General features: G+C 31.1%; 1 protein-coding gene across 1 annotated transcript; it reads right to left on the reverse strand.

Annotated features, from left to right (window-relative positions):
• Window positions 11,082–12,657, reverse strand: LOC109362967 (uncharacterized protein At4g22758-like). The gene is made up of 2 exons (XM_019609077.1): window positions 11,991–12,657; window positions 11,082–11,484 (listed from the first exon to the last, which is right to left on the reverse strand). The coding sequence occupies exons 1-2, from the start codon at window positions 12,220–12,222 to the stop codon at window positions 11,282–11,284; spliced, it is 435 nt and encodes a 144-aa protein (XP_019464622.1). The 5' UTR covers window positions 12,223–12,657; the 3' UTR covers window positions 11,082–11,281.

Here is a 13,891-nt window from a genome sequence, read left to right on the forward strand (position 1 = left end):
ATGCAATTGAAGAAGGACCATAGGAACTCTTCAATGTAATCAACAGTGTTAGAGAAGTAAAGCTCAAATCTTCATGGAATGATGTAGATAAAAAGAAGGTGCAGTATGATCTTAAAGCAAAGAACATCCTCACATCAGAACTTGACATTGACGAGTTCTTTAGAGTATCAAATTGCAAATATGCCAAAGAAATGTGGGATACTCTAGAGATTACACATGAAGGAACTGAGGAGGTAAAAAGATCAAGACTCAACACTCTTTCCAAGGAATATGAAATGTTTCGTATGAAACCTGGAGAGAAAATTCTGGATCTTCAAAAGAGGTTTACTCATCTTACATATCACCTTATTGCACTTGGTAAGGTACTATCAAACAGTGACTTGAACTTGAAGGTTCTAAGATCACTCACCAGAACGTGGCAACCCGAGGTAACATCCATTTCTGAAGAAATTTTTTTATCAAAAATGTCTTTGGCTGCTTTGTTTGGTAAATTGCATGAACATGAATTAGAACTCATCCAACTTGACCAACATGAAGAACAATAAAAGAAAAAGAAGAGTATATCTCTTCAGGCGAAAGTAGACAAATATGAATCATCAGAAGATGAATCTGAGAAGGAAGAGATGGAAGATATGAGTCTTCTTGTAAAGAAGTTCAGAAAGTTCCTTAAAAGGAACAAGAGTGGTAAAACTGGACAAATGAGGAAATTCTTGGATTACAAATCAAACAACTTGATAATGCCATTTTTGTCAGTCAATCCAAGTATTGTAGAGATTTACTGAAAAGATTTGATGTAGATGACCTCAAGCCAATAGCTACTCCCATGGGATCTGGTACTTACATCGATACAGATGAAGCTGGAAAAAGCATTGAAATATCAAAGTATCGAGGTATGATTGGATCTCTTTTATATTTAACTGTTAGTAGACCTGATATCATGTTTAGTGTATGTTTGGGTGCTTGCTATCAATCTAAACCAAAAGAATCACACTTATTTGTTGTTAAGAGAATCATGAAATATCTTAAAGGCACAACTGATGTTGGGCTGTGGTATCTAAAAGGAAGTATATGTGATTTTGTTGGTTATTCAGATTTTGCTGGTTGCAAAACTGAGAGGAAAACTACAAGTGCTACTTGTCATATTTTGGGAAATGCTTTATTCTCTTGGTCTTGAAAGAAACAAACATGTGTTGCCCTAAGCACTGTTGGGGTTGAATATATAGCAGCAGATAGTTGTTGTGCCCAAGTGTTGTGGCTTAAACAACAATTACGAGATTATGGCTTATACTTAGGCTACACTCCTCTGAGACGTGACAATACTAGTGTTATAAACCTCACAAAGAATCCAGTTATGCATTCTAAAACAAAACACATAGATATAAGGCATCACTTCCTGAGAGACCATGTCCAAAAGAAAGATGTGACTCTTGAAATTTATTGATACTCATAACCAACTAGTAGATATTTTCACTAAACCATCGGCTAAAGAACATTTTTATAAAATTAGACGTGAATTAGGCATTCTTGATGAAGCTTACCTATCTTAACATGATTATATGATTATGTGTGTGCTTCATTATGTTTATTTCATGTCTACTTGTACTTAAAAGTGCTTATTTATGTTTAAAACTTTCAAATTTTGGGTTAAAAATCATTTTTATAGCATCATCATGCGTAAAATTTTCTAATCGATTACACGATTGAACAGGGAGTTTCAGTAACCGATTACTCAAATTTTGTAATCGATTACTCAAAGCTATTGTTTGAAAATTTTAAAATTTTTAAAACTGAGTAACCGATTACTCCAACTGAGTAACCGATTACACTATGCAGTTATAAATGTGATTTTTCAAATTTTTTAAACTCTTCTTCTTTCTTTAACTCTCTTACTTGTGTTCAACACCATCTTTCTCTATAAAAAAATTCTTGATCCGTTTTGGGTGATTTTTGTGTCTATTCATATCACATTTTCAATTCTAAACACTTCTACACCATCATTTTTGTGTTTAGTGGCCTAAAAACTCAAAACCTCAATCCATGGCTTCCTCTTCTAGATCAAAGAAGCAACACACAAATATGACTCAAAGGTACCAAGGAACTTAATCTTTGGAGTCTAACCCTCTAGATTTGATAAGGCTTCTTGCCAGTGATATAAAACCGTACCATGTCGGCAGATTCGACTGGAAAATCGGCAAACCGGCCGAAATTTGACTAAATAGGCCGGTTTATACACATTTTAAAAAAAATAAGAAAACTTAAAAACTCATTACACGGTGACCACTCTTTCCAACCCTTCTTCAACACTTCAAGACACATGCTTCCAAGGCATACGTAGATTACACATTTTAGTTCCTAACATTAGTGTGTAATCTTAGTGACATTTGTGTAATCTTGGAGTCAACTTTTTGAAGGTAGGATTTGGTGCAAAAATGGAACATGATATGAGACAACTTTGACTCTTGGTGTTAAATGTTAAAACTCCAAATTTATTTATTTTGTAAGGTGAGTTATGAACTTGTGTCATTTATTTATATTTTGCATTTGCTAAGTGATACTTTTGGATTGATTAATGTTTTCCAATTTAGACTTTGAATTTGTTAAAGACTTAAAGTTGTTTTTTTATGTGAATTTTGAGTAGATTATGAATATGAATTATAAATTTGAGTATCTACCTATTTGAAGTTTTTTTGTTATAGGTTTATATATATATATATATATATATAAGCAGGTATGTCTGGTTTAACCGGCATGCGGTTTAATTATTGAACCACCGGTTGAACCACTGTACCACTATACTAGTACCCTGACCAGTTTGATAACCGGTATGGTTTTAACGACACTGCTTCTTACTAATGATGATCAACGTAAAGTCTTTGAGGAGCACTTCCATAGTCGAATCATCTTCACTCTGAAATATGTTAATGTGGGGAATTTTGAATTTGAAAATTTTATTTTTCCTTATATTTTACGACAACAAAATCTTTTTGACTTCTGCTGAGAAACTAACGACATTTATCCTCAACTTGTTTGAGTATTTTACTCCAACATGAACGTTGGAAAAATCGTCTTACTTCCTATGTAAAAGGAAAATACATTGTTTTAAATACAAAAACTTTTAGTTCATTGTGCTGTAACATACCCACTCAAAGTAGTACAACGGGTTTCGACCTTCAGTGTGAATGGGATAACTATGATCGTAAGGAACTCTACTATTCTCTTTGTAGAATTTCTAATAAGGAAATAGAAATGCGTAAGCAACAGGACTTTGGTGAGACTATTAAAAATAGAGATATCCTATATGTTGGGCATCTCAAACTTGAAGATCATTTGCTTCGTTACCTTCTGGGCTATGTCATTTTACCGAAATTTTCAAACCATTCTCAAATTAGTGGGATAGAACTCCAGTTGATGTACGCTATGAAGTTTAACATCAAAATCAATTGGACTCAGATGATAATGAGACAAATGTGGAATGTTCGAGGAACTCAAAGCCCCTTGCTATAAGCAATCTTCATAACCAATATTCTTGAACATTTCGGTATTTCTACTAATCGTGAAACCAAGGTCGCTCTAAATCTTCACGAAAGTAAGATTGATGTGAAAATTGTCCACTAAATGGGTTTCTCCATAGATCCTCATGACAGCCACACCTATAAGCATCGATCTGATAGATTGGCTGCTCCTGATGGTCAACTAGAACCTACCGATCATAACCCTCCTAAACCTCAACCTTCTGAGTTTCATGCTCAATCTTCCTCATCCGATGTCATGCCTACCAATCAGATGCTTATGGACAAGTTGTTTTCTCTTCGAGGCTACACCACTAACTTGATGGATGCCTTTGATACTCAGAATCAATAAATCCAGTTTGAACTTCATCGTCACTCTTCTAAGCTGAGTAGCATGGACGTTGATGAAGATAGCTCTGAGCCTGAGTCTTAGATTGTGTCTAGGATTTCTGTTTCTATTGGCGCATGATTTTGAACAATTTAGTGATTTTCTGGTTGTAATCATTTCATATTTTCGGACAAAATTTGCTTTATGTTATTTTGTTGTTGTTATTTGTGAACAAATATCTGAATATCTATGTTTTATGATATGCATTGCGATGTTTATTTTATATCTTATAAATATGTATGCTATATATACATATATATATATATATATATATATATATTGTGCTGGAAACTCTTGCCTTTTCTACTTTTTGATGAAATCAAAAGGAGGAGAAAAGTTGGGAGAGTGTATTTTATATCAAATTTCTTTTAGGCACATAATTCCAAATGAAATGGGGGGCATATAAAATAGGGGGAGCATACTCTAGTCATCGTAACATACCTCAAAGTATGCTGCTCTCAGAAAACTACATTGTTAAATAATATATTGGTTTGTCATCATCAAAAAGTAGGAGATTATGAAGAAGATCTTTGCTCCTGACATTGGCACGGTTTTGATGAAGACACCAACATCACCAAAAAGAAGAAAAGGAATAATACTTATGAAGACAAAGAAGACAAAGCTACAAGACTAAATTAGTTTAAGTCTAAATAGGTACTTCTATCCTATACTCTCGAATATACAATAGTAGTAATGTTCAAACTATTTTAAAAGAAAATTGAAACACTTCAAGTATACTCAAAACAATTTTCAAAAATAGTCTGTAACGGGTTACTGCATCTAAGTAATAGGTTACATGTATGAAAAAAGAGTTCTCCAACTTAAAATTGATCAGACTAATCCATTACTGTCTTTGAGTAACATATTACCAGATTTAATCAAGTTGAGTAACCGATTACCCACTTGTAGTAATCGATTACTCTAAATTGAATTTAAATGCCAACTAGACATAATGTTTGGGTAATCGATTATCCACTGGTTGTAATCGATTACTAAGAGATGTTGCATCAGATTTGAGATTTCAAAATGAAATGATGAAATGTCTTCACTCCAATCTATTCCTACCTTTTCCTAGAGGCAATATGGATGATTGGAAATTATATTTAAAGGCATTGAATCTCACAACACAAATACGCAACTCTCATACAAATTTTAAAAACTCTTACACACATTCTGAAATTATTTTTCTGCACTTTTGGCAACTAGTTCTTAAACTTTCAAAGTTGATTTTTCTGAAGTTGCTTAAAGTAAAGTGTTTCAAAGTTTACCAACTTATAAAGAGAATTATTACTAAGTATAAAAAAGAGTTGATTGGATTGCAAGTTATATTAATTTCAAACTTGTAAAGGCAATCTGCCATTATTGTATATTCTTCATTTCTATTGCAGAATACTTTCTTTCACAAGAGTTTGATAAGAAAGGGGATTAGAATCACTTGGAAATATGTTTTCCAAGAGTGAATAAGGCTTAGTGAGTGTGTAAGGTACATAGAGATCTTGATGTGAGATATTATAATTGCAACTCATAATCGATAGTGAAGAACTCTCTTGTGTTGCAAGAGTACTAGACGTAGCCTTCGATGGACAAGTAGGTGAACCAATATAAAAATCTTTGTGTATTCTCTTCTCCCTTATCTCTTTGATTGTTTATTTGTTTCATTTCTGCATATATTTTCTGTTGCACTTTAACTATTGATTTTTGCTGAAAAAGTAACCATAATTTTAAGTCAACTAATTCACCCCCCTCCCCTCTTAGTTGCAATCTCATTCTTACACCTTTGGGTGTGGCTGGGACAGGCAGCCCTCCATGGCTGTTGTCCAGTCCCTCTCCTTACCATGGGGGGAGTCGGCACTATCCAGCAGCCCCTATTTCAAAACTACAGGCAGAAAAGTTTACAAAAAACTCACAAAATATATGCAATAGGAACACATACAGTAAAGAAGAAGACTAAAAAAAAAGTTAGTGAATGTACCTACCAGAGAACTTAAAGGTGGTGAAGATTAGGTGAAAGCTTTCTACTACTCCTCTCTCTATTCTCTTCTCATCTCTTCTTTCTCTCTCGTTTTTAGGTTTGCCTCTTTCTTTTTTTAAATTTCAGATTATGATTCTCTTAGTTTCTAAGTTTGGCTTATATAAGGGGGTGGGGAATTAGGGTTTCTGGTTGGGCCAAAGAGGCCCAACTCACTTTCAAAAAAAATTCCCGCCTTATCCTCACTTCAAAAATGATTTTATTTATCAATTAAATTACCCCAGTCAAAATTGAGTGTTTACACTATCAATGATATTTCCTCACATTTTGGGTAAGAAACTAATCCATTTTGGGGTGCGTGACCGTCCCTCCCAACAAGTGTTGCTCCCTAGAATCAAACTCTTAACCTTTTAGTCATCTTAGGGATCTAGTGGTGTCTTACACTACTTGACAAATGTCATGTTGGTAAATTAAATTAACTAATTTCACATAAAAATAAATATAAACGAATAAATTCATTACATTGTATCTATTTTCATATAAATTATTTTCTTTCAATCCATTTATGATGAAAGAGCAAATTTGAAATTTTTAAAGGTTTTCTTCCTTTATTTATTTTTTTAACAAACTAGTGAAATTATTTTATGGAATCCATACATTTTTTTTTCTTTCTCTTCTATTTGATGTTAGAATCGTGGGAAATCCCATTTTTATGTTATTGTTATTGAGACAATGACATGTAAGTTGATGTAACTACAAACTTTAGTTGAGTATTTTATCACCATGTTGTCATAAAATTATATTAAGCTTATATTAATTTGAGCTAAGTCAGAAGAGTGGTTATTAGTTAAAGTTAACACTCTTTATTCTTTACGTATGTTTGAAAGGGAGATTTTGTTTGAGGGAATCAAACTTCTTAGACTAGCACTACTTTTAATATTATATTTTCCAAGCACAAAAAATGAGTGACCAACTCTCCAGTGTTGGATTAAGAGAAGAAATATAACTTTTAAAATTTTAATTGAAAAATAATTATTTTTTTGGTTATATTAAAAAATAATATACATCTTTATTTAGTAGTAAACTCTCTCGTACTAATCTCACCTGTCTTCACTACCGGAGATGACCCCCATAGAAAAAATTGGCATTGAAGTTAACATATGATTCTCATTAATTAAGAGAATAGAAAGTTTTTCATTGAGCACTTTTATATTTGTTTCCATCTTTCAATAAAATTCTTATATTATATATATATAGAGTAATGGGGATCTACTTACTTTAAAAGTAAGTTTTTTAAACTTATTCCTCATCTTAGTCATCAATTGTATGAACATCTAATAGTTTAAATCTATTCACTGATTCAAACTATTAAATTTTCCTACGATTATATATATATATATATATATAACATACAAATTTTGGCTAGTGTGTTTTCAATAACAAAATAATGCTTCATGTGGTATTAAGATTGAGGATTTACGGCAAGATAATAAGCAAATAAATGAGTTTTTAATCGGAAATTTATTTATTTATTCTACCGGAGTATGATATCGTTCTTACTAAAAGAAAAGGTGGCATTAAATAAGACTGTGTTTCGATAAGCTTTGAAAAAACACTTTGAGATGATAATTTCCTCAATATATTTGTATGAAAATTAAAGCTAAAACGTTTGGATGTGGATAAAAAAATGAAAACACTTAATTCTTTATTTTATCTTCTGTTACATATATCTAAAACTCATTTATTTTATAATTTAGCTATTTATCTGTATTTATTTTTTAAAATATTATCTCAGCCATTTGTAACAAGTTATCTTTCAAAATAAAACTAACTCTTTCTTACTAATCATGTCCATATAAATAACAGGATATTGTATTTAAACAATTATGTTTTCATGTCCCTAATCAATCAATTACTTTCATGTAATATAAGATGTTATTTTATGTTTTGAGAATTTTTCTTTTTCCTTAAGCATTATTTTTTTATTGATCTGTTATATAAAATTGAGACATGTGATGTCTCTCCCCAACTAAGGTCATTGTGGATCTTAGGTAAAATTCATTTTTGATTACGGCATTACTGATTTTCATATTTTGTATACATGTGAATAGACCAAATCAACAACGTGCCTCTTCATACAAATATCATTATCAAAGATTCGCATATCATCATTTACAAAAGGATGGTTGTACTTTGGTACACGTAGAGTGGAATCATGCACATGTACACTCCACTTATATTTTGATAGGAACACATAACTAGTCACATAACCCTACTCCTTTCTTGCGTAGGAACTCTCAAATCTTCATTCCATTATCAACGTGTACGTACGAGAAGGGATAGCGACATTGCATTCTCACAAATTATTGTGTGGTTGGTGACCAAATAGATCAAACCATCTTTTTAATATTAATGTAGAGTAAAGTTAAGTTAGAGTAAAAAAGTATGTAGTGAAAGTATGAGTTTTATATATTGTTACTTTATCATTTATCATTTATATTTTATCATTATTAAATCTTCAAAAAAGTAATATATATGAATGATAAATGATATATTGATTACATGTAAATATGTATACTAACAATGTATAAATATTATACTCTTTTTAAGTTATTGATATATTATCATCCATGAGGTTATGGTTTGGGTAAAGTTTAATGTATATGTATTGCCAATATAATTATTTTTTATTTTTGTTTAAGAAACAATGTAAAATTACTTACATCATCACATAGATATCCATGCAATAATTTTTGGATTGCACCTCCTTTGTGCAGAAGTTGGACGGTCTAACTTATCCCTTTCTTGACTTAAATCAGTTTAGATTTCTTCTGGAAATCATCTCTTCCTTGAGCCCTTCAATGACCAAGTACATGTGCACCAAGATCATTTAAGATTTTGCTTGTGAATTAAGTTTATAGTCCGACATATAATTAAGTTTTTATGAACTATTTACTTACTGTATGTAATAGTTTGGTGACAAAGAAAATTATTGTATACGGATGTGTTGATCGACACTTGATGTTTGTCAATCCACATTATTATTTTTATATAAAGTGTATATATAAAAATTTTATAAATTTTTTAACTTGTATCTCTAATAATAGTGTGTCATTGGATTTTTTTACATGTTGGTTAAAGTTGTTCTTCTTAGGATGATGAAAAGAGAAAATAAAAATAAGAGAATGTATAAAATAGTAATGATACATTGATAGAAAAAATAAAAGAACATATGAACGTTTCTAGTAGTTATTGTTAAGATATTAAAATTATGTTATAGTAATTACTAATAGAACTGAATAAAATTATACGAGCAAAATTGAAATATAGAAATTAGGCAGATATATTATTTTATAGCATAACTCTTTGAACCAGGTAATTCATGTGCAATAAGTTTCTTTTTTGGGGAGAAACATTAATTATATAATATGCTCATTAAATATGCTTTTATACTATAATTATATAACACATTATATGAAATCAAGGGGAGAAACATTACTTTTTGTTTAGTTTCCAATATACACTCACTCTAATGGAACCTTATCTTTTGAACTGTTATCTTCTACTCTAAACCATTCATTCAATAGCAGTATCAAAACAAATCTGTTAGAAATTAAGAGATGCCTGGTTTAAGATTCTCAACCACTCTCCTTTGCATCTAAATGGGTTTGTATTATTCCAGGAATATGTTCGAATTTATTAACCTTCCCTGCTGGAATCAACTTTTTCCACATGACTAATTTCGTGGACATGGTAGAATCAACTTCGGTTTATTGTGTCAAATAAAGTGTCTAGGTGCAAAGAATAAATTATTTTGCTAGTAGAATCAGTCCAAACAACGCCGCTTTATGAGCCCTTATTATCATGTCAACAGCCTGTGACCAAGTTGTATACATCTGACAAAAATAACACAAATTGCTGTGTATTCTTATTCGGCTCATTGACACCTGTCTTAAAGAAAACGAGTATTGTTTACCTCATTTTTGTGATGTTAAAGATCATGAATTCAAACCATATAACTATATTTATTTATGAATATAAGATTGTGTACATTTATCTTTTAAACTTATTTTTTTTTGGAAGTGTTATGCATTATACTTGGCTGCATGTGCTATGCATATCATTTGTTTTGTTACAAGCTAACGGCTGATTTAAATTGACTTGATAAAGAAAATGATAAGCACAAAATATGTTCCGCATGTTGTTGCAAAATAATATATGTCTCACCATCAACAAAATAAGGTAGTTTGATGGTGAAGAAAGAAAACTTAAAAAATGGAATGTAGAAAATTGTGGGTTCGAAGAGGTTGAGAGAGTTAAATCTCACTCACAATAAAATACTAACAATTGCCAATAAAAATAATAAATATCTCTCAACAACAACTGGTTTAGATAATCATGGTATACATGTTATAATTCAAGTGGGACAATTAGACTTTTGAACTGATAAAAATAATAGATAAATTGGAATATAAATAGTGTCAACCTAACTATCAAGAGTACATTTAAATTATTTTTAATTAGTTAATAATTATTGTATGTTTGGCTACTAGGACTTTGTTTACTAATTCACAGTGTAATACTGAATTGGAAGAGGTTAGAGATGAGATACTTTGAAAACCTGAAAAGATAGTATCACCATTTAATTGGTCAAAAAAGATAAACCTCTTAAAGCATAACTAACATGTATTCAAGTACTAAATAACATAGCATTAAATACAATGATTGCATTCAAAAAATAAAGAAAAACCAACTTGCAATTTATTCTTTTTAGGTACCCATCCAAGACAATCCAACACCAACTCTTAGTAGGATTAAGAAGGAGATCAAGATTCTAGCCACCCTCTTCCACATCAAATAACATCGTTTTGAAATATTTGAAATACTATTACGTATATGAAATGAGTAGCTTAAGTGGTTAACATTAGACAATCAAATTCAACACATTTTGATATGGTAAGCATCACTTTACAATACAAATTTATTCTTTTTGCATCCTTAAACAATCCCTGAAGACATTTGTTAACCTGCCCTTTTGATATACATAAATATGGTCACGTTGACTAAAAAGAAGAGAAGTAGCTGCAGCGCGAACCATGCATTCTGTATTTCTATAAACAGAGAGAACAAGCAATGAAAATCAAAGGCATTCCATTGTAACGGAGGAGAAATCAAATTGAAGAAAAACCTTAAACTTTTATTTCAACAAAAATTAAACAGCCAATACATCATAGATCTCAGTTTAATTTTCTAAAAAGGATTCAAAAGGTTCTCTCTCATAGCTAGAGAGAACAAAAACAAACATATCATAAGAAAAGCAAACCAGCAATAACATAATACATAAGTGGGATATACCACCGAAAATTCAACATAACTATTATTCAGTTCAACCAACAATTTGGGATTTGATTGATCTCAATGGGAAGATATCTTAAGGTTGAGGGATTTGTTCAACCATGCTTTCCAACTCCCACTTCCCCTGCGGGAAAGTGGTGGAGTCCCATTTTCACCACCAGTAGCAGCATGCACATTTGGAGTAGAAGTAGAAGTCGTTGGTTTCCTGCATAGCATGAAATTCCTAGCTCCATGTGTTCCAATTGCTTCCCAGGGTCTCAGAGCTGCAAAATTCATCAAAATACATTTAAGAAAACGTTACAAAATGTGGGGTTCTAAAACTTCAAACAACTCCTGATCTGTATAAAGGGAAAACTTCAACACACCCAAAAGAGTGATAACGAGAAAAGATTTTCTGATTTTCATGATAACAATCAACATAAAATTCAGAATCAAGTACAAAATGAAGTTCTTTATTTCAAATATGAAAGCAAATAAAAAACACATTTCGCAGTGCAATTTGGCATTGAAAATAGCTATAACTGATAAAAATTAAAGCTACAACATCATCAAAACACATAATTCAGAAGCAAGTTGTAAAAATTTCACACAAAATCTATAAAAATCATATTATCACACCAAAAATACAAAAGTGATCAATCATTGACAACAATATAAACTATAAGAAACATCAAAACTAATGATTTCGAATATATTTTATTGTGCATGCCAGAATCTAATTGAAAACACAAGGGACATCGAGATGTCATGGTTCCAAAATGAAAATTACCATCAGATCCAACATGCGGGCAATAAAGATCGAAACCATTGATATCATTCCCAAGCACAGGGAGCCTCCCCTCACGTGCATAAGATTTGAGTGCAGTATCGATCACCGCCGCCACAAGCTCCTCCTCATTCACCACAAACCGAATCGGACCCGCACTTCCAAGCACATTGATGCTGATCAACAACCTCCTCACATTCGCGTTATTGTTCTTCTTCTGCTTAATCAACAACATTTTCGTTCGTGCCTCAAATTAATCGAAACAACAAAAAACTTATCTATCGAAAATTAAAACGACCCAGAATCGCAAATGGGGAAAAAACTGGATTTTGGATAAAACAGAAATTGGAGATCAGGGTTGGATCAGAAAATTTCAAAATTAGGGTTTCTCAAGGGTCGACGCCGATGCAGCGGTAGTACCAGGCTTGTTTGCAAGAACCGAAAGCAAAGGAAACAGAGATGAGAATCGGAGCGCTCGCCCTTGATTGGGGATGAGAGCGCATGAAATCGAAGTTACTTAGGGTTTCTAGCATTCACAATGAATAATGGAATTGGGGAAAAAGTTTAGAACGAAGGTGAATTGTGAAGAGAGGGGAAAGGGTGTTTAAATAGGTAGAATTGTTATGTTGATGGTGAATGAGGAATTTGTGGGTTCGGCTTTTTAGGGTTTTTTGGTTAGTTTGTTATATTGGTAAAGATTGATATATTCTTTTGTGATTTGTGTGTGAACGAGTATTCGATAACAACGGCTCTGTATTTCTTCCTCAAAACGTAACGTGTCAAAATATATATAATCTATTTATTATTATTATTTGAAAATCTGTTTTATAAATCAAATTATTGTCACAAATTTTGATATAGAAAGATATTATTCATGTATTAATTATTAAAAAAACTATAAACAAATAATTAAATTTAAAATTTTGTTGGATAATTATAGATACTAGCGTGTCGACCGGCACTTCGTGTCGGTCACCCACATTCTTATTTTTTTTGATATAGTATGTATGATCTTATTATTATATTATTTAAAAAAACAATTTAAATATAAGAGTGCAGTATATAAAATCAATAAATAGTGAAGATTTAAGAAGATAATATGTGATAGTTGATATGATATACATAAAACTTATGTCAATTTCTCATTTTGTGTCTATTGGGTGGAGAAAGATAGAAGATAGAAATAAGAGAATGTGTGAAAGATCAAGGATATTAAATTATTAATATAAAAAATGAAAGTAATATGTGGAAGTTTATAGTAGTTATTAAAAATATAAAAGGGTAAGTTTAGAATATAAGAATTATACCATGAGGTAATTATTATTTGTGTTGCCTTTATTAATAGTATAGATGTGCTAGTACATGCAAATAAGTCGGGCAAATAAGTAGGTTAAGTATTATTTTATGAGCTTCATCATAATTCATAACCGTTAGTCTTCAACAATATGAGTAGGTTATTAATATTTTTTGATCTAGTCAATAAGTTATTAAAGATTTTTAGAGAATAAAATTTGAATGAAGTTCATAGTAAATTGAGTTACAATATTTGAAATTAGTTTTTACTCGATTTCAATCAACTACCTACTCAATATAAGTTCATAATTTTAAACTGGAGTAATTAAATATGTTGTTAATTAGGTGAGTTATTAATAATTTGGTAACAAAATTTTATAATTAATTATTTTATTTAGTTTTTAAATATTTGTAATTATTAATTTCACTGCAATATAATTAATTTATTTTGCTAAGATTTCAAAGGATAAAAGTTATAAGTGAACCATTGAAAGCTCATATAGATTTTAAAAAACTATTAATATTTCAAGTAATTTTCTTACAATTAGCTTTCAAGTGTTATAAGGATGACAATGGAGCGATCCATGTAATGTTTGCTTTTGTCGCCCATA

The sequence above is a fragment of the Lupinus angustifolius genome, chromosome LG12 (assembly GCF_001865875.1).
Source record: "Lupinus angustifolius cultivar Tanjil chromosome LG12, LupAngTanjil_v1.0, whole genome shotgun sequence".
NCBI classification, from domain to species: Eukaryota; Viridiplantae; Streptophyta; class Magnoliopsida; order Fabales; family Fabaceae; genus Lupinus; species Lupinus angustifolius.

What these genes read in the sequence shown, in the direction of transcription:
- LOC109362967 (XM_019609077.1), bottom strand. Translation starts at nt 12,222, where the DNA reads ATGTTGTTGATTAAGCAGAAGAAGAACAATAACGCGAATGTGAGGAGG. An exon ending in CCCGCATGTTGGATCTGATG is followed by an intron (nt 11,485 to 11,990) that starts GTAATTTTCATT and finishes TGAATTTTGCAG; the next exon opens with CTCTGAGACCCTGGGAAGCA.